This window comes from Dama dama, chromosome 12, assembly GCF_033118175.1.
Source record: "Dama dama isolate Ldn47 chromosome 12, ASM3311817v1, whole genome shotgun sequence".
NCBI lineage: Eukaryota > Metazoa > Chordata > Mammalia > Artiodactyla > Cervidae > Dama > Dama dama.
Window position 1 is genome coordinate 93,595,361 of NC_083692.1, and position 18,661 is coordinate 93,614,021.

An 18,661-nucleotide genomic window follows, 5' to 3' on the forward strand; every position below is an offset into this window, starting at 1 on the left:
ATCAGATCTGGACACACTAGGCTGCAATAGCTCTGTGGCTAAATCTGCTGCAGCTGAGTAGCTGCCAACTCTCTAGAGAGGACACAGACTCTGTCATTGTTTCAGTACTGTTTCTTGCCAGCTTCACCTATTTACATCACCTGCTTGGTCACTAAGATATTTACATCGGCCATCCCAGTCTTAAACTGTTAAGTCAAATGAAACCAAGACTCTGACTCTTCACATGTCCCCTTCCATTTCTGCTCCACTCCCCCTCGCCCTCCACTTGATCTGCAAGGCTGACGTGTTCTCGCCATCTAACTTGTAACACCAGCTCTGTGTTGAAAAACACAGTGGAGTTCAAACTGGCTCCAGCAAGGCCAAATTCCTGAATCCATCACAGTATTTGAGAAAGGGGTTCTGTGAACTCACAAGCTGAAACGGGGAAGATGAAAATTAAAGCTTGGATTCAGGATTTGTCATTGTTACCCAAGAACAGATGTTTTCCTACACTCCTACTTTAGCCTAGAAGAATCTCCAGCTTTCAGCTTGGGGCCAGGCACAGTGTAGATACACAAAAATGTATGCTACCCCCAAAGTGATATCTCATTGAGCAACTTAAATAAAGGCTTAATCTCAGTTTGTTTAGCAGTGATGGGGGAAAAGTACTGAGATCCATTTCTTTGTAGGATAACTGCAACTTAAAGACAGAAAAATTACATTGCTTCCATGATCCTCAACTGATTTCCTAACCCTTGCCAATCATCTCATCAAGATATGCTTTGAACTGTTGAGAAGATGGGACAAGGGAATATGCAAATGGCTGAAACAGCTCATCTCTTCTACTACTACTGGATTAAACAACCAACAAGAGTGTTTTCTTGTTACGATGCTCATTTGATTAAGATCTACAGTAACCATGCCACTCTGCTCCAGCCCACAGCATTTTCTTTTGCCATATCTTGCCCCCTTTAATTTTGCCAGATTTAGAGTCTGACCATTGCCATGTCCCCACTACACAGTTCTCAGGCTCACTGTTTTCCAGCCTCTTTGCCAGAGTCCTCCCAAAGCCTCAGGGCTGCTTTCTGTCCTGTATATTCCACAGTGTGATGAGGAGCACAGCAGATGAGCAGATGAGCTCACTGGGGAGTGAGCATGAGAATAAGGAATACGTGGACAATGCAATTCAATCTGTCCCCAAGGGGACACATACTCCAACATTAAATAAAATATTGTGTGCGTGTGTTCAGTCGTGTCTGACTCTTTGCAATCCCATGGACTGTAGCCCACCAGGCTCCTCTATCCGTGCAATTTTTTCAGGCAAGAATACTGGAATAGGTTGCCATTTCCTACTCCAGGGGATCCCCCAAGCCAGGGACCAAACCCGCGTCTCTGGGGTCTCCTGCATTGGCAGGTGGATTCTTTACCACTGTGCCACCTGGGAAGCCCATATAAAAAATCAGGCACTTCCTAAAGAAGAAACCCCTACTAAACTTGAGAAGAATCCATTAAGAATTACAAGATTCCCCCATCATGGCTTCAGCCTCAAATCCTGTCCTATTTAATAATCTATTCTAACGAGTTATCCTAGGCATTGATTGTGGATCTTCAGGAATTACTTAGCTATGCTCAGTGTGGTTCAGTCATTCTGAATGGTCACATAGGCTAAGAGGCCACACCTGGGTCTTTAACTGGGCTTGCCTTGGGACCCTCCAAAAGCAACTCAGAGAACATCTAAGCTCAGTTTTGACAGAAAGACAACTGCACAAAATATAAACATTCAATCAACCCATAAGAGAACAGAAACTTCCAGGTCATTCAGCATCAATGCCTCTGCTGGTAAGTTACGAAAAAGTTGAAGTTTGACTTACTCCTTACAAATGAAAGAACATTATACTTGTAGAAAATAGAGGAGCAGCTCTATGGCCTTTGGCCTTAACAATCTGGGCAAGTGAATGGACTATTCCTCTGGGGACCCTGATATGCATATAGCCGAAAAATGAAGTCCAGATTCTATAGCTTGTATCTTGAGATATCAGGGAAGCCTTCTCTACCTTTTCCATGAAACTGTAAATTTCTCTTGCCCTCTAAGCCAGTTCAATATTATTGACAGAAATCTGGGGAATGATCATATGCTCAAACAAGGAACATTTTAGAAGATGACAATTTTTATATCCCCCCAGGTGACAGTTCATTTAAAAGCACAGCAGTTGGTTACCAAGACTTGGTAATGGTGCTAATTGTAAGTCTTGGATAACAGACCTAATTAGGTTAATGACAAATTCAGTCCAGCGGGGGTATTTTCAGGAGTGCTTTTCAAACACACACACACACACACACACACACACACACATTTTGTCTAGTTCATAATATAGAGATGTGCAGAGAAATGAGGTGGGAAGTTCTTACAGAATCATAAGGCCATCATTTAGACTTTATACTCCAGGGAGAAAACAAGGTAACTGTTTCAGAGTTAGATTTTGTAGTAGGCATCCAACAAGAAAAACAACAGAAAAAAATGAATAGTCCCCAAACGCCTTCAAAGCTGGGATACTTTTGATGGCTGGAAGGCCATTTCTTTGCTAAGACCACACGGAGTACTGCTGTGGACTGAACTGTACCCCAAAACTCATAGCCACAACCCTAACTCCCGATGTGACTGAATCTGGATGGGGTCTCTGTGAAGTACTCAAGGGTAAGTAAGGCTGGAGGAGCAGGGCCCTAACGGGACGGAAGAGGAGGAAGACAGAGACCTCTCTCTCTTCCACATGAGGACACAGCAAGAAGACCGCCGGGAGGAGAACCCTCAGCCAGGAACTAAACTGACCAGCTGCTTGGTCTTGGATTTCCCAGCTCTCATAACTGTGAGAAAATACGGTTTGTAGTGTAAGCCACCCAGTCAACGGTATTTTGTTAGGGCGGCCCAAGCAGAGCAGTATATCGGAGTATCCACGTTTGGAGCTAGAAGCTGGGCAGGGCTGAATTTTTCTCCTTAAAAAAGGAGAGTGGGGTGGGCAAGGCAGTTAGGTTCCTGGGGGAGGAGACAGAAGCCAGGGAGGCTGCTTGCTGTGGGGGAAGGGGGAGAGAGAAGACACAAGATAACCCTGGAAGGAAACACAAAAGTCAAATGGGGATTTATGAACTGGGATAAAAAGTGTTGTGATGTAAAAGCCTCTTAAGACTGTTTCTTATGATATCTTCAGTAAGGTAATTTTTATAATAACAGAATTCTGGGTGTGACTGGTTTTTCTTATGCAAATGATGGAGGCTTAGTGCTTAGAGTGCTTGGCAAGAGGCTGGGACAGCATCACTCAGATACATGAGGTGACGGACGGCCGCCATATGGGCCATAAACACACTGTAGGGACCGTACAAATGATTCCAAATTACCCTCTGTGTTGCTCTTTGAGGACACATCTTAGTTTTGTCATGTCTGGAGAACATTTTGAAGAAACGAGAATCAGAAGGCTGGTTCTAATTCCTAATCTTCCATTTTCTGTGTCACTTTGGGAAATGACAAACTTTCTATGCAGCAGGCTCTCCATTCCAAAAATGAGAATGACACTTACTGCTGCTTTTGTTCCCAAGATTATTAGAATAAATAAGATGATAGATGTGGAAATGCCCTTCAATTAATTTTGTTTTCTACTTTTTATTTTGAATTAGAATCACGGAAAGTTGCATAGATCACCAAAAGCAGGAAACTCACAGTGGACTGTGTGTTTAGTTCTTTGTCATTTTACCACATGTGTGGATTTACATACCCACTTGCATTCAAGACACTAATCCATCAATACAAAGATCTCTGGAGGCCAGTCCATTAACAGTCATACCCTCTTCCCTTCTCCCTGTCACCCCTAGTCCCACCAACAAGTCATTAACCTGTTCTCCATCTCTTTGTCATTTCCAGAATGTTATATAAGGATATCTTTTGAGATTGTTTTTTTTCACTCCAAAATGCCCTTGAGGTCTCTACTAGCTGTTGTATTAATTATTCATTTACTTTTATTGCTGAGTAGAATTCTACAGTATTGCAGACATTTTGGCAGTTTCCAGTGTGGGGCTATTACAAATAAAACTGTCCTAAATAAGCACGCACAAGTTTTTGTGAGGACACACATTTCCACTTCTCTGGGACAAACGCTCAGGAGTACAACTGTCCGTTGTACGTTAGGTGTGTCTGTTTTTTAAAGGAAAACTCCAAATTACTTTACAGCATGGTGGCACTATTCCCACCAGCAACAGATGAGACGTGCAATTTCTCTGCATTTTCACTAGCATTTGGTATTGCCATTAATTTCTTAAACTAATTTTTATACTATACAATGTACTTGTTATTCCATTTCAAGGCAAACCCTAATATCAACAGCTCTTGCAGGATAAACCTCTATCTATAGGAAATACATCAACTTTTCTGTCTTTATTTATTGTAGATACAGGTGCTATAATCTCCACTGGAGAACAAGTTCTCCAGGATTTGTGGAAGACATTCTGCTAGTCAGGCTGGGATTCATATCCCAGCTTTGGGGAGAAACCCAGGGGTCTAGTCAACTGTGATCTGAGGATGGGGGAAGTCTGGCCCACTGAAATGCTACAGAGGGCTCAGCTGTCTGAGGCTTGCTACAGTCTTGCACCTGCATTTTCTGAAACTGACATATAAGGGTCACACTAGCCCTAACTGAGGTTTGTTCAGTCACTATGTCATGTCCAACTCTGCAATTCCATGGACTATAGCCTGCCAGGTTCCTCTGTTCATGGGATTTTCCAGGCAAGAATACTAGAGTGGGTTGCCATTTCTTTCTCCAGGGGATCTTCCCTACCCAAGGATTGAACCCGAGTCTCCTGCATTGGCAGGCGGGTTCTTTACCACTGAGCAGCCAGGGAAGCCCAGCCCTAACTGTACCCACCTACATATGGGCTCAGATTCTCCTTCTGACACATGTTATTCTGTGCTAAGCACCTTATCTGAGTGAGGGCCTGGGGCATCTTGTCTATGACATACGTTGGTAACTGTGATTTTCTAACCACAGGTGGTACCCTTAAGGATTGCATATTGCAACGAAAACAACTCTTTTTAATATTCCAGTTCCTTCTTCCTCCATGTGCTCAACTTCAGCCCCATTTACGGAAAGAAAAAGCTACACTGAACGAACACTTGTGTCAGGCACTGTGCTACGTAACCACTTTTGTATACAGTCCTTTAGTACAGCAACTCTGTAAGGGTATTTTGCCCATTTTATAGATGAGGCCACTGAGAGTCAGAGAGCCTAAGTAACTGTCCTAACAGTGACAAAGCTGGAAGAGGGGCAGGGATGGCTTGGAGCCAGTGAAGGAAAGTTACACGGTTCAAAATAGCCTGGAGTTAAAACTCCCCTCCAGGTCTCTGCAAAACAAAGAACTCTCTCACCTGATGAAAAAAATGGACATTAAGGCTGATTACACCCAGCTCCCAGCCGGCCCAGCCTCTGGCCGATCTCCAGAATTCCTTGCCCCAGCAGTTTAAGAGATAACTACTCTGAACAACCTTGGAGAACAGGCCCCCTTAAAAGAGTAACTTTCCACATACATACCTGTATGTACTTACTCTTTTCTTGGGTTAGGGCAGCAGCTCACTAATCTGACTGCTGCCCCTTCTCACCTCATTAAAGGTGATCTGTTCCTGGAAAGGGCCGGTCTTGTTCTTCTTCCGAACCTCGCCTTCTCTAACTCCCTTACCCTACAACCAGGGCCTGTCTTATCTCAGCCCAAGCTGCCTGCTTGCGTCCGGAGTACAGCATACCTTGCTGAGACAGAGCTTGACTCGGGATGTCCATGTAATGCACAGGTCAGCTAGTGACGCATGTCAGCAGGTAAGGGCCATCGGCTCTAGTGCCAGGTACCTGGGGGGTGGCACCATGCCTGTAAAATCGATCTTTATGTGGGATGTGCCCTTTGAGTATCAACTCATCCAACAAACACAGAGATGGAAGATCCTGATTCACTGGGCTGCGGGTTATCAAGATTTTATGGTATTGTTAGTTCCTTGATGCTCTCTCATTATCTTTACATTATTTCTCATTTTTTCTTCTCTCTACGTCCTGTGATCTCACTCTCTAGGTAAGGCTTACCCATTTTAGCCCATTTTCCCTTTCCTCTAACTCTGAGCTCACTCTGGGCTGTGCTGACGAAGTCCAGATTTCCCACGTAGGATATGAACCTGATAGCAATAACGGCTACCATTTTTGAACACTAGTCATGAACTAGGTGTTCTAACATGGTCATTTCACTGAATCCCCAAATGCTGACTTAGGAAATGGGACTGGGGGACTGAAAAGCTTGACAAAGCTCCCTCACCCGGAAGCAGCGGGGCTAAGACTCACAAACCAGCTATCACTGTCGTCTCTTGCTGTTGGCTGCAGTGCCTTCCTTCTTGTGCACAAAATGCACACGGCCTTCCCTGTTTCCATCAACCAGATGCCATTGGACTATCCCCCCTACCTTCATCCCAGTTTCACCATTCAGGAGAAGAAATGCATTAGCTACACGCTTCTTATAACTAAAGGAAGTAGAAGACATCTTGATAACTCGGACAACCTCAGGACTATGTGTGTTTTTAAGCCCAGACACCACACTAGAGCTGGAAGGGGAGGGCTGCGTGGGGTTTGGGCTTTGTGCGCATCCCCAGCTTGGCCCCTGAGGTCCACAGCCAAGGGCTGGTGTTCGAGACGGTAGAGATGCCCCAGTGCTGAGCACAGCCTGGGTGCCGTACGCTTTAGGAGCTGAGGCATTTCACGCTGAACTGATGGCCTTCTCACTCCGCTAACCGAACCCCCTCTGTGCACTGTCCCGCACCTGGGCAGGGGGCAGCACCTCATCGGACACACACGCGAATTTAAAAGAAAATGACGACAGAGAGTTTAATAGAGTGACAGCACCGCAACCCCGCAACGACTCCAAAGCCTGGGACGCAGTGAAAGCTCTCAGCCAAAGAGGGGAAGGACCCAGGATTCAGCTCCCTGTCCCATTTTCTCCTTAAGGCATCGGGGCTTACATTCAATGCTTCTGTGTCCTAATTCAGAGGGCGTGGGGGAGGGGAGAAAGGCTGCATCTGCTCTCCAACACCCTGTTTGTCCTTTTGTGAATCGGAAGCCAGTATCCACCGTGGGTCAGAAGTCAGAGGTTTGAAAAGGGGCGTGGGGTCAAGAGGAACCATACTTTCTAACACCAGCTCTCAGCTGCTGCGGGCACCTGAGCTCTGAGGTCAGGGCGTTTCCTTCTGGGCGGGGTCTTCTCCCCCCTCCCTAGCTTTATGCCACAGGCTGAGAAAGTCCCCAAGCTCCCGGCTGGAAGGAGCTGGTCCCAGGGAGGTGGTGGCAGGAAAGCTGCCCGGAGCGGTGACATCCTGTACTCTGCCTCCTAACATCTCAGAACCATCAGGTGCTGGCGACCGTCTGTCTCCGGGGAACACACAGTACATCGTCATCTGATGCTGGTACGGAAACTCGGCCTCTGCTGAAGGCCAGGTGGATCCGAGGCCCGTGAGGAACTCCTGGCACAGCCTATATCTCAACTTGCCCACCCTGGTAGCCGTCCAAACACCCTTTCTGGAGGTTGTGTCTAACCTCCTAAGAGTCCCTCCAAGTTTCAACATCCTTAGTGACCAGCTCAAGGTTGACCTTGCATCGGAAGCTTGTCAGGAGTCAGAATTCAGGTCTCATGGCATCAGGCTCAGGTCTTGCGCACAGACTGCTCTGCCACAAACGCAGAAAGGTAACGTCCAGAAACACAAGACCGACTGCGTTCCCCATGACTATATGTATCATTTATCCCTTGACAATCTTGCCAGTAATTTCATTCCTTCAGAGCAAATCTTATTACCAGCGTGGAAAGGGCCAGTACCTGGCTCTGGGTTGCTTTATTCTGCCCTGACTTCCTTCCCTGCCAGCGAAAAATTCAATCCACTGTACAGGCGGCAGTGGTCAGAGGTCCCCCAAATGAAAGAGGATGCAGGGGCAAGGACCCGCATGCCCCTGTTATTTCTGTGGGGCCGGCACCATTTATACCCTGCAGAATTTCAGAGGGAATACAGAAAGCTTCTCATTTTCTCAGAGGCTGTAGGGAAAGTGAATGGACTTTTAACCCTTACTCATTTTTAAGTAAAGTAAAAAGATGTGTCATTGGAAAGACACATGTTAAAGTTACCTTTAAAGTGTGATTCCGAACCGGATGGATGAAAAAGTCTTTTAGCCAGGATGAAACCAACAATATTAAAACTCTAACACCAACTGAGTAAGTCAAGCTCACAGGTCAGGCTCACTCTTTGTTCCAATTCACAGCTGCCCTGTGGACACATGAGGAAGTCCCGGGGGCTTCTGGCATCACCCACAGAGAGAGGTACAGAGATGACAAATCTCAAACCCGACTGCACGTGAGAACCACCTGGCCATGTTAAAAAGGATATATGCTGAGTCCCCATCCCAGAGAATCTGACTCAATTGATTTGGGGTAGGATCCAAGCATGGGTATTTTCAGTGGGTGGGGGAAGCGGTAAGCTTCCATTAAAAAGTGCTTATGAAGAAGTATAACTACCATATAATGATGTACACAAATCTTAAGCATCCAGCTTAATGAATTTTTATGAATAAATCCTGAAACCTGGGCTTCCCAGATGGCTCAAGAAGGTAAAGAATCTGCCTGCCAATGTGGGAGATGTGGGTTCGATCCCTGGGTCAGGAAGATCCCCTGGAGTACGAAATGGCAACTCACTGCAGTGTTGTTGCCTGGACAATCCCATGGATGGAGGAGCCTGGAGGGCTGTAGTCCACGGGGTCGCAAAGAGTCAGATACGACTGAGTGACCAAGCACACACGTGCTCTTGAAACCCATCCCCATCGAGAGACAGAACAGCATCACCCCCAGGAGCTTCAGCACGGGACTTTTAAAATTTAACTCTTTTATTTGAAAAAAATTAAAGCTCTTCAAGTTGCAAGAGTATAAAATGAACTCAGCAAGGGTATTTTAAAAACTCTCCCCTGTTGATTCTAACACAGAGACAGGATTAACAACAGTAATTACCAAGGTCTTTCTTTTCCTTTTTTTGGCCACACCTCTGGCCATGGAAAACCTTCAGTAAAGCATGGGCATAAGGTTTTAATTTTTTGTTACTAATTTCTTAACCAGGTTGTGATTGGTTCCTTCAATACAGAAATTAATACTGGCCTCAGATCCATTTGATTCTGCTGTATTGTGACTGTAACTTTTCGAGCATTGTTTATGGTTCACAACCTCCCTCTTTCTAGCTATATATGATTTAGGGGGACTTTTTTGCTCTAAATAAGAACATTTGATGTGTGCTTGTGGAAGGAAAAGGTGGGGATCATGCTCATTTTTCGTGGGTCAGCCACTGGCAGTTGGCAAGGACAGAGCAAACCTGGGGCCCTCCAAGGGCTCTTCAAGGTCAAGGGCAGGAATATGTGAGAGGCAGGAATCTGGGGTGAGCGAGGAAGCGAGGAAACAAAAGCAAAAACAAAAGCAGTCATGTCATGTGTTTGTTAGCCATCTGTATGTCTTCTTTGGAGAAATGTCTATTTAGATCTTTGGCCCATTTTTTGATTGGGTCATTTATGAAAAGATGCTCAACACCACTCATTATCAGAGAAATGCAAATCAAAACCTCATTGAGGTGTCATTACACACCAGTCAGAATGGCTGCTATCCAAAAGTCTACAAGCAATAAATGCTGGAGAGGGTGTGGAGGAAAGGGAACCCTCTTACACTGTTGGTGGGAATGCAAACTAGTACAGCCGCTATGGAAAACAGTGTGGAGATTCTTTAAAAAACTGGAACTAGAACTGCCATATGACCCAGCAATCCCACTCCTGGGCATACACACTGAGGAAACCAGATCTGAAAGAGACACGTGCACCCCAATGTTCATCGCAGCACTGTTTATAATAGCCAGGACATGGAAGCAACCTAGATGCCCATCAGCAGACGAATGGATAAGGAAGCTGTGGTACATATACACCATGGAATATTACTCAGCCGTTAAAAAGAATTCATTTGAATCAGTTCTAATGAGATGGATGAAACTGGAGCCTATTATACAGAGTGAAGTAAGCCAGAAAGATAAACATCAATCCAGTATACTAACGCATATATATGGAATTTAGAAAGATGGTAACGATAACCCTATATGCAAGACAGAAAAAGAGACACAGATGTATAGAACAGACTTCTGGACTCTATGGGAGAGGGTGAGGGTGGGATGATCTGAGAGAACAGCATCAAAACAGGTATATTATCAAGTGTGAAACAGATCACCAGTCCAGGCTGGATGCATGAGACAAGTGCTCGGGGCTGGTACACTGGGATGACCTAGAGGGATGGGATGGGGAGGGAGGTGGGAGGGGGTTTCAGGATGGGGAACACATGTAAATCCATGGCTGATTCATGTCAATGTATGGCAAAAACCACTACAATGTTGTAAAGTAATTAGTTTCCAACTAATAAAAATAAATGGATAAAACAAACAAACACAAGCAGTCATGTCCAGGCCCAATAGATACGCATAGACGACAGAGGCCAGCCTGAGCTATGAGTTGAGGGAGGCCAGCAGGAGGTGTCCTGAGGTGTGAGATGAGATGGGAAAGGAGGGCCAGGAAGCCAGTGGCAATGAAGCCAGCAGTTAAGGGGCCGAGCCGTCGCTGGAGGCTGAGACGCAGAACACGCTGGCCTCAGAAGGGATCCAGGTGCCAGGCTGCGCCCTGCACAAGTGCCTGGCAGAGACAGCCTGTGAGGCTGCAGCTGGGACCACCTAGACCCGCCAGCTTATTTCAATTTGCACAAAGGCTGAATACGACTTAACGGCGGCTCTTGGGGGCAGTGCTGAGTACAGCTGGACTCTGCCCAGGTCCTTCATCTCCTTTTTGTCTCCTGATACATAGTTCCTAAGAAACAATGCCTTATGTGGTAGCTAAGTGACTTTTCCATTTGGAATAGCAAGCTGAGTGGGGTGGCATTAGATGCTGCCATACAGGGGAAGTTCTGAGCATGGCTGAGGTCCTTAGGACCCGGATGAAGGAGGAGAATCTCCTTAATTCCTCAGGTGGTGGCAGAAGGCAAGCCTCAGGATAGATATAAGAGACAAGCCTCATGGTGGAAATGGGTAATGGCCTGAATGAGGGCATTACTGGCCCCAAAGTGACCAAGGAGTCTAAAAATGAGAAACCTATCACACTAAAATAGGCTTGACAAAGAAACGTTCTCTTGAGGACCAGTAACCAATTTCTTAAGTCTTGTGGGTGTTCTTTTTTTTTTTTTCTGGTACTTGTGTTGTCAAATACAACTTTGGTTTGCATATAACTTTCCAGGTTTATTAAAAGGATGAGTGTGAAAAAAAAAAAAAAAGGATGACTGTGACAAGATGGATTTTAAAGCTTAGTATGGAAGACAAATCACAATGCATCTGAACCTTGAAGTCCATCTTGTCTTTGATTTTTATCAATGCGTTAAATTCACTTAAACTTGTTTCCTAATAGACCACACTTTATAATGAAAAGTTGCTCTGTTCTTTAAAAAAAAAAAAGGCAGAAAAAGAGAAAATGAGCAAATAGTAAATTTTTGAAATCGAATTTTTTTAGATTTCAGATAGAACAAAGAGTGAGTTTTTGAAGCCAGGGTGGTTTAAATATACACAGTATTCATGCTTCGTCAAGTTCATCCTGTTTTCATGCACACATATGCACACACACTCACACACACATAAATGTAGCCGGAACAGGTACCTTTCCCTTTCCTTCTATATTGAATTCAATTCCCAGATTCTGTTAACCTCTCCCAGCATTTCTCTGTTTATTGGGGAGGCACCTGGGAGCTGTGGCTTCTGACAGGGTGAGCACTGCTCAGAAACACGAAACCTGCAGGGGTTCTGAGGTGGAGAACAGTGAGTGCTCGGGGAGACTGAGCAGGGGAGCTGCGGAGCGGGGTGTAGAGTCACCGCTGAAGCTCTGCACATTGAGGGTCCTTAAGAAGATGGGGCTCTTCCTGCTCCCGTCCCAGTTCTGAGCTTCTGGAAGAGGTGAGGCTGCCATGGGCTGAGCCATGGGCTAAGCCGAGAGGAGATGAGTCAAGGTACTCATAGTGTCTCACATGCATGAGGAGCCCAAGAACCACTGAAAGTCAAGCTGCCTTACAGGCTATGATCTGCGCATCCTTTCACCTCCACTTACACGGGGCCCCGTGTTGACAGCACAAAGGGAACAAAGGAAAACGGTGACATTGAGAACAGCAAAATGAAAAGTCTTCCCAAAGGATCGCTGGCACAGTCTTACCTCATACAGATCTCAATAAGGGGTTGGGAATGCAAATCCTAGACACTACAAAAGGGAGAAACATGATGATGGCACTGTTCTCAAATCAGCATTAACGAGAGAGGAAAGGGATGGAAATGAAGCCGAAATAAAACACGGGGACCGCCCGGCTGGGGCAAGGCCAGCCTCTTACCGTAGTGCGGGATGATGGCCCAGGCCATGGCCGAGGCGTAGATGCCGCCGATCATCCAGAACATGCAGAGCCAGCTCAGGTGCTCACCCCGCTTCTCTCGGGCCAGCACTTCCGCAAAGTAGGAGAACACGGTGGGGATGGCTCCTCCAATCCTGCCAAGAGGTACAGACGGTCTGTGATATCAGGGCTCAAACAGCCAGTGTGAGACACAAAAGGCAGAGCTAAAGCAAGCTCTATCAACACATGCTCTCTTTCTTTCCCAGCATATCAAGGAAGGCACACTTTCGACAATTTAGTAACTTTAATAGTGGCTCAGACGGTAAAGAATCCGCCTGCAATGCAGGAGAGTGGGGTTCGATCCCTGCATTGGGAAGATCTCCTGGAGTGGGGCATGGCAACCCACTACAGTATTCTTGCCTAGAGAATCCCCGTGGACAGAGGAGCTTGGCGGGCTACAGTCCATGGGGTCACAAAGAGTTGGATCCAACTGAGCAAATAAACACACAGCATGTTCAAGATAGGTTTATTATCCTCCCCAAACTTGAACCTGCAATTAAACTATGCTAGCAAAAGGTGGCCATGGTGCCCTACTCATCTGCTTCATATAGAGTGCTTAGTTTAAGACCTCCATGGACTTTCTGTTCCTTGTTGATGCTCTTCATGATATTTATTTGGTATGATCTAGGGAATACTTTAATTAACACCTTAAAAATATATATTATGATTATGTCTTGTCCATGACATGGGGACTTTCGAAAGAGTTTCAAACACCTCTAGAGGGCTGGCTGCAACTGATACTACTCCACACATTGGTCCCACAGCCCTGTCTGACTGACATGTTGACGCGGGACCCACAGGGATGCTTCCTAGACTGGCTCTGGTCCCCATCCAGCAGACATGCGGAACGAGTACATGTGAAGGGGCACTGGGACAACTGCATAAAGAGCTGCTGGTTTAAATACCGACAGGGCAACGCTTCCTTCCAGTCAAGGTGATTTTAAGAGACACCGACTGACCTCTGGGTAGAGGGTATGAACTGTGACCTCTTCTCAGGTTAAGGTTCTCAAATGAGGGTCTATGGAATCAAAATTTTGTTCATTCTAGGGAGATGGGCCATAGATCTCATCAGAAGGTCAACTTGGCCTTGACCTCCCAAATTTTAAGACACCAAGAAAATAAGGTAGTATGGGAAATAATTACTATCATTCTAAACAACATGTGAATTCTTAACATAAACATTTTTTTAAAGTGTGCTACAATATGGTGAAAGCGAAAGTTGCTCAGTTGTGTCCGACTCTTTGCAACCCCATGGGCTACACAGTCCATGGAATTCTCCAGGCCAGAATACTGGAGTGGGTAGCCTTTCCCTTCTCCAGGGATCTTCCTGACCCAGGAATTGAACTGGGGTCTCCTACACTGCAGGTGGATTCTTCACCAACTGAGTTATCAGGGAAGCCCTCAATATATAAGCAAGTTGTAAAGACAACATCTAGTGATACAGTTTTTCAAATATGTACTGATTCCTTTATGTTCATATTTCTATAAGGAAAATTGTTATTGACATTTCAAGTAAATTTGATGTCAAGGAGTGACACTTGTATTTATCCATTTAGCAATAACTGATTTCCTGAGTGCCTTTAATATGATAAAGAAATACTGACAGTGACCTTAGCAAATGCAATTAAGAGAAAGGCCACATCTGCAGCAGATGTACCTAATGAACCATGGAGTTGATAATGTCACTCTGCACCAACTGGTAGGTATGGCACCATTTCATGAGTCCGCCCCTGTTTACAGTGATGTGGTAGTTATCGGCGGCTGGATATGTGCAGACCTCCTAGAATAGTGTTTTTCAATCCACAGGCTACAAAATTAACTTAGCAAATGTCAACAGCATTTTAAAAATTGAAATAAACATGAAATATTTGAGTGTCATTCAAGTAATAGCATCATTTCATGCATTTCATTCATAATAAATATTTATAGTGTGTAATATATATTCATAATGTATACATAATACATGAGTATAAATATATATTTAATATATAACTATATATATGTATGTGTGCGAAGTTGCTTCAGTCATGTCTGATTCTTTGTGACCCTAAGGACTAGAGCTCACTAGGTTTCTAGAATCCATGGGAGTCTCCAGGCAAGAATAATGGAGTGGACTGCCTTGCCCTCTTTCAGGGGATCTTCCCAATCCAGGGACTGAACCTGTGTCTCCTGCGGCTCCGGCATTGCAGGCAGATTCTTTACTGCTGAGCCACTGGGGAAGCCCATAACTATATATATATATACTTATATATATGTCTTCTTAGTAAGACCTACTGTTCAAAGAGTTTAAAAATCACTAACTCAGAGCATCTATATCTGTTCCTCTGGGCTGTGAATGTGACGGTTCTACCTAAAATCTCTGTGAGTGTGATTCCATGTGATTTCAGACATAGCACATGACAACTCAGCACCATTGCATCAAGGGTAGCCAGCCAGGACCAAGTCCATTAACCAGACCCCCAAACAAGAAACAGATGTATATGATGACCAGTCAGAGCTGGCTATAAACCACACCACAGAAACTCACACAGTTCTCTGCCTGGCTTCCTGAGGACCTCACACCATGTGTGGATAGCTAGCTGAATTTAAAAATTCAACAATGCTTCAAACAGATTTGAAATTGTTCCATTACAACACACAATTTCAATGGGAAAGAAAACATCTGTGTCATAAATCATTTAACGCTGTTCCTTTTGTCATTTGGTGTGAGGAATCTGTTTCTCTGCACCATAAAGTCCCAGGTCCCTAATCCATGTCTTCACTTTTCAGCACAAAGGAAGAGCCTCAGTTTTTACTGATTTTTAACACCCTAATTAATGTTTCATCAGGATTCTGGACATTCCGTATGTATGAGTGGTAACTCTCACTTCAGGAAGGCACAGTTGTGTCAGGAGATGCCAGGCTGCTCTGAACCAAGATGAATGTACTCCAGGGTGGCTACCAAGGCAAGTGGGAGACTTGCCTGTTGGTTTTAAATAAATCACTGTTGCATAAAAGAACGCCAACTTGAGGGGCTTTTAAACAATCCTTCTGGTTTTAATTCAATGCCTCTTTTTCAAGTTTTTTTTTGTTTTGATTTTTGCTTTTTGGATTTTTTGCAAGGATGTCTCTCAATGTTTGTAAAGCAGACCACAAAGAATTCTAAAATCAAGGGCTAATTGAGTCTAAAGAAGGAGGAAGGGAATCTATTTAAATCCCTTGCAAAGTCCTTCAGACTCAGAGACCTAAAAAACAATCCAAGCATTCACATTTCTATTATTGTGAGCCGATCATCTATTTTGGGGAAAACATTAACTCCTCATCATACGGTGATCAAGCAGAGGAAAAACATTACAGTACATTACAGGGTGCCGTACTATTAACTGTCCTGGTGCTTCATGGCCGATCAGAGTGCTTACATGCTGTTTACACTAGACCAAAGGCTCCTGGAAGGTGAAGACTATAACATATTCATCTTTGAATCCCCCTGACTTGGCCTACTGGGCATGAACTAAGTGTTTACTCTGAAGATACGAATTGCCCCAAGACTCTCTGATGATGGAGGGGAAGAGTAAGCTGCTGTGATGGCCTAACATCTCTAGTGAGTGGAAAAATACACGTTATGTCCTGGGCCAACATGAGGTGCCAGCATGGCAGTTCTGATAGCAGCAGAGCCCCAAAAGAGTTCGTGAATTACTCTGTGTCCTAGAGGTCGCCCTCCACTATCAACTCTTATTTAAAAAGCTCCCTATTTCTATTCCACCTCACTATTTTGTGTGAGGGGCTAATATAGCTCTTTATTTGTTTTATTGTACTAAGATACAATTTCTGAGAACACTTGAAGAGAGAAACATATCTGAATGGAGTTTCTCAAGTTCTCTATGGTTATTAAACACGGTTGATTTTGTGCCTCTCTCCCAGCAGACATTTAACAATGTCTGGAGATATTTTTAGTTTTCACAACTCAGGGGTGGCCCCTGGCACATCGTGGGCAGAGGCCAGGCACGCTGTTAAAAACCCTATCATATTCACAGCAGCCCCTCACAACAAAGACTTATCCAGCTGCCAATATCAATAGTGCCGAGGTCGAGAAACTCTTGTCATGGGGATGTAATAGAGGAAATATGAAACTTTAAACAGCCAGGATATAAGGCATACAATGGTTACCTTTTACACCGCAGATAGGCAGTAAATGTCTAAATCCAGTTAACAGGGAGACCTCTTTTTGTTCATTATCTAATGATCAATTAGCTACTGTTGAAATGTGCTCAAGATTTCATTTGTGACAAAATATTTACACAAATGAAACAATGAGGTCAGGGTGGCTTATAAAGAATTTTTCTCACCATCAGATATTAAGTCTATTTTAGTAGCTCCCATCAAGGACCATATCTTCATTGTCCATGGTATTAGGAGGCACACAGGAAATAATAATTGAAATGCATGCTCTATTATGGGTGGAAGATTAGCCAGATTCAAAATAATTGAATTGACACTGGTGAAACAGAAGGTTGATATGTGGAATTTCAGAGTTGGAGCTATTTTCCCTAAGTACTATTAATGTTAGGTGTTTACAACTTTAATTACAGAAATACAAAGAAAGTAAAAAAAAAAAATCTGTATTAAAACACACCACTAGAATAAGTTGGGAGCCCTCCAGTGTGTGCACTCAAGTGTGGGAATACACATAATACGCCCCTCAAAAGGTCTGCAATACTTTTGGCAACACTCAATATTAGGCATCAAGTAAATGTCATAAAACATATTTTCCTCAGTAAACTAAGACAAATTCACAAATGAAATATGGTATAAGGCAAAGACTTCTATCAGCTTTACAGACAAAACTTCTGTGTTGGAAACAGGAGACATGTAAATTGAATGAGTTTAGCAAAGTAGGAAGAAGGAGAAAGCCAAACATTCCTGTCTCCACAAACCACCTTGAAAAACTGGGAAGCCTGACTGATTGAGGTCTGCACATTTCACAGCCACACCTAGCATCACTCCAGTCTCGATGACAACTTCGTGGTGTATTACTCTGTCTCTGCACCTTGTCACTCAGATGTATGCTGACCACTGAGAAGAAGAGGAGGAGGTTTCTGTGGTGAAAGAAGGAGGTTGTACACAAAAAGGCCAGTTGTAATTAAAATGGCTCGAAGTATGATGTTCAGGGGAGAAATTATAGAATGGTGACTTCCTGTCCTGAAAGGAATTGAATAATTCTGTTTTGCTTTAATGCTTCAGTGAGCACATATTAATAACAATGAGTAATCTTATTCTTACTTACTTCACCACGTGATTGCCAGCCAGTGCCGTTCCTCCAACTTCCCTTTCCATTGGGAAATGAGGTATTACATGAGAATGTAATTAAGCAGGAAGTTGAATAAGCATTGTAAAGTCATGTGTTCCATACAGATAGTAAGCAGGTGGCAAAATCCACCAAGAGTTGACTCTGGTGGCTTTATTACAACAAGTATTATGGGTTTATAAAATGACTAATGAATGCTGTAGTCTATGCCAGGAATCACAATTACAAATAATTTGCATGAAAAATATTCTTTTAATCCTTGCTCAGAATCAGCAACCAAAAAAAAAAATAAAAAGAAGACACTGAACTGCCAGGCAAGTCGGACAGCAATTCGGAACCAATTCATTGTGTTTTCAGCTGGACCCAGAAGTAAACAATTAAAGCAGCAACTCCAAAGATGGACTTTGTTTTCATGAAAGTAACGGAGTATCACAGAGGAGGTTGCTCAGAGGCTTAGATGAAAGAACACAGACCTAACATCTCTGAACAGGCTAGGTTGGCACAGAAAATGAGATGGCTGTATTGATTAGAAGGCACATGTTTATTGTGAGTAATCAAGATAGAGACAGGAAAAGAATGTTTCCTGGTAACAAAACCAATCATCAAATTAGGAACAGGGACCCCTCATGCTCAGCTTTGGGGCTGAAGCGTGGGGGTTAGGGTAGCTTTAGTCTTCCCGTCTGCAAAGCCGCAGCTTACACCTGACTATTTTGAGAATATGGAGATGCGAACATATAATTTGAGTAAAAGTTGTGTTTCTAAGAAAACATAATTTCAACTCCCCTTGCCCTTGTTTGCAATCATATTGGTGCCCTAAGCCCCTCAAACCTAAACAGAACTGCAGGCAGCAGCTAGTGG

The 18,661-nt window shown here is 44.1% G+C and overlaps 1 protein-coding gene across 1 annotated transcript in view; it reads right to left on the minus strand.

The window, feature by feature from the left end:
• SV2C (synaptic vesicle glycoprotein 2C) overlaps positions 1-18,661 on the minus strand; it is a 215,612-nt gene that overhangs the window by 89,181 nt on the left and 107,770 nt on the right. The window contains exon 4 of the mRNA XM_061158144.1: positions 12,463-12,614. Within this exon, the coding sequence (XP_061014127.1) occupies positions 12,463-12,614 (152 nt within the window). The remainder of the gene's footprint in view (positions 1-12,462; positions 12,615-18,661) is intronic.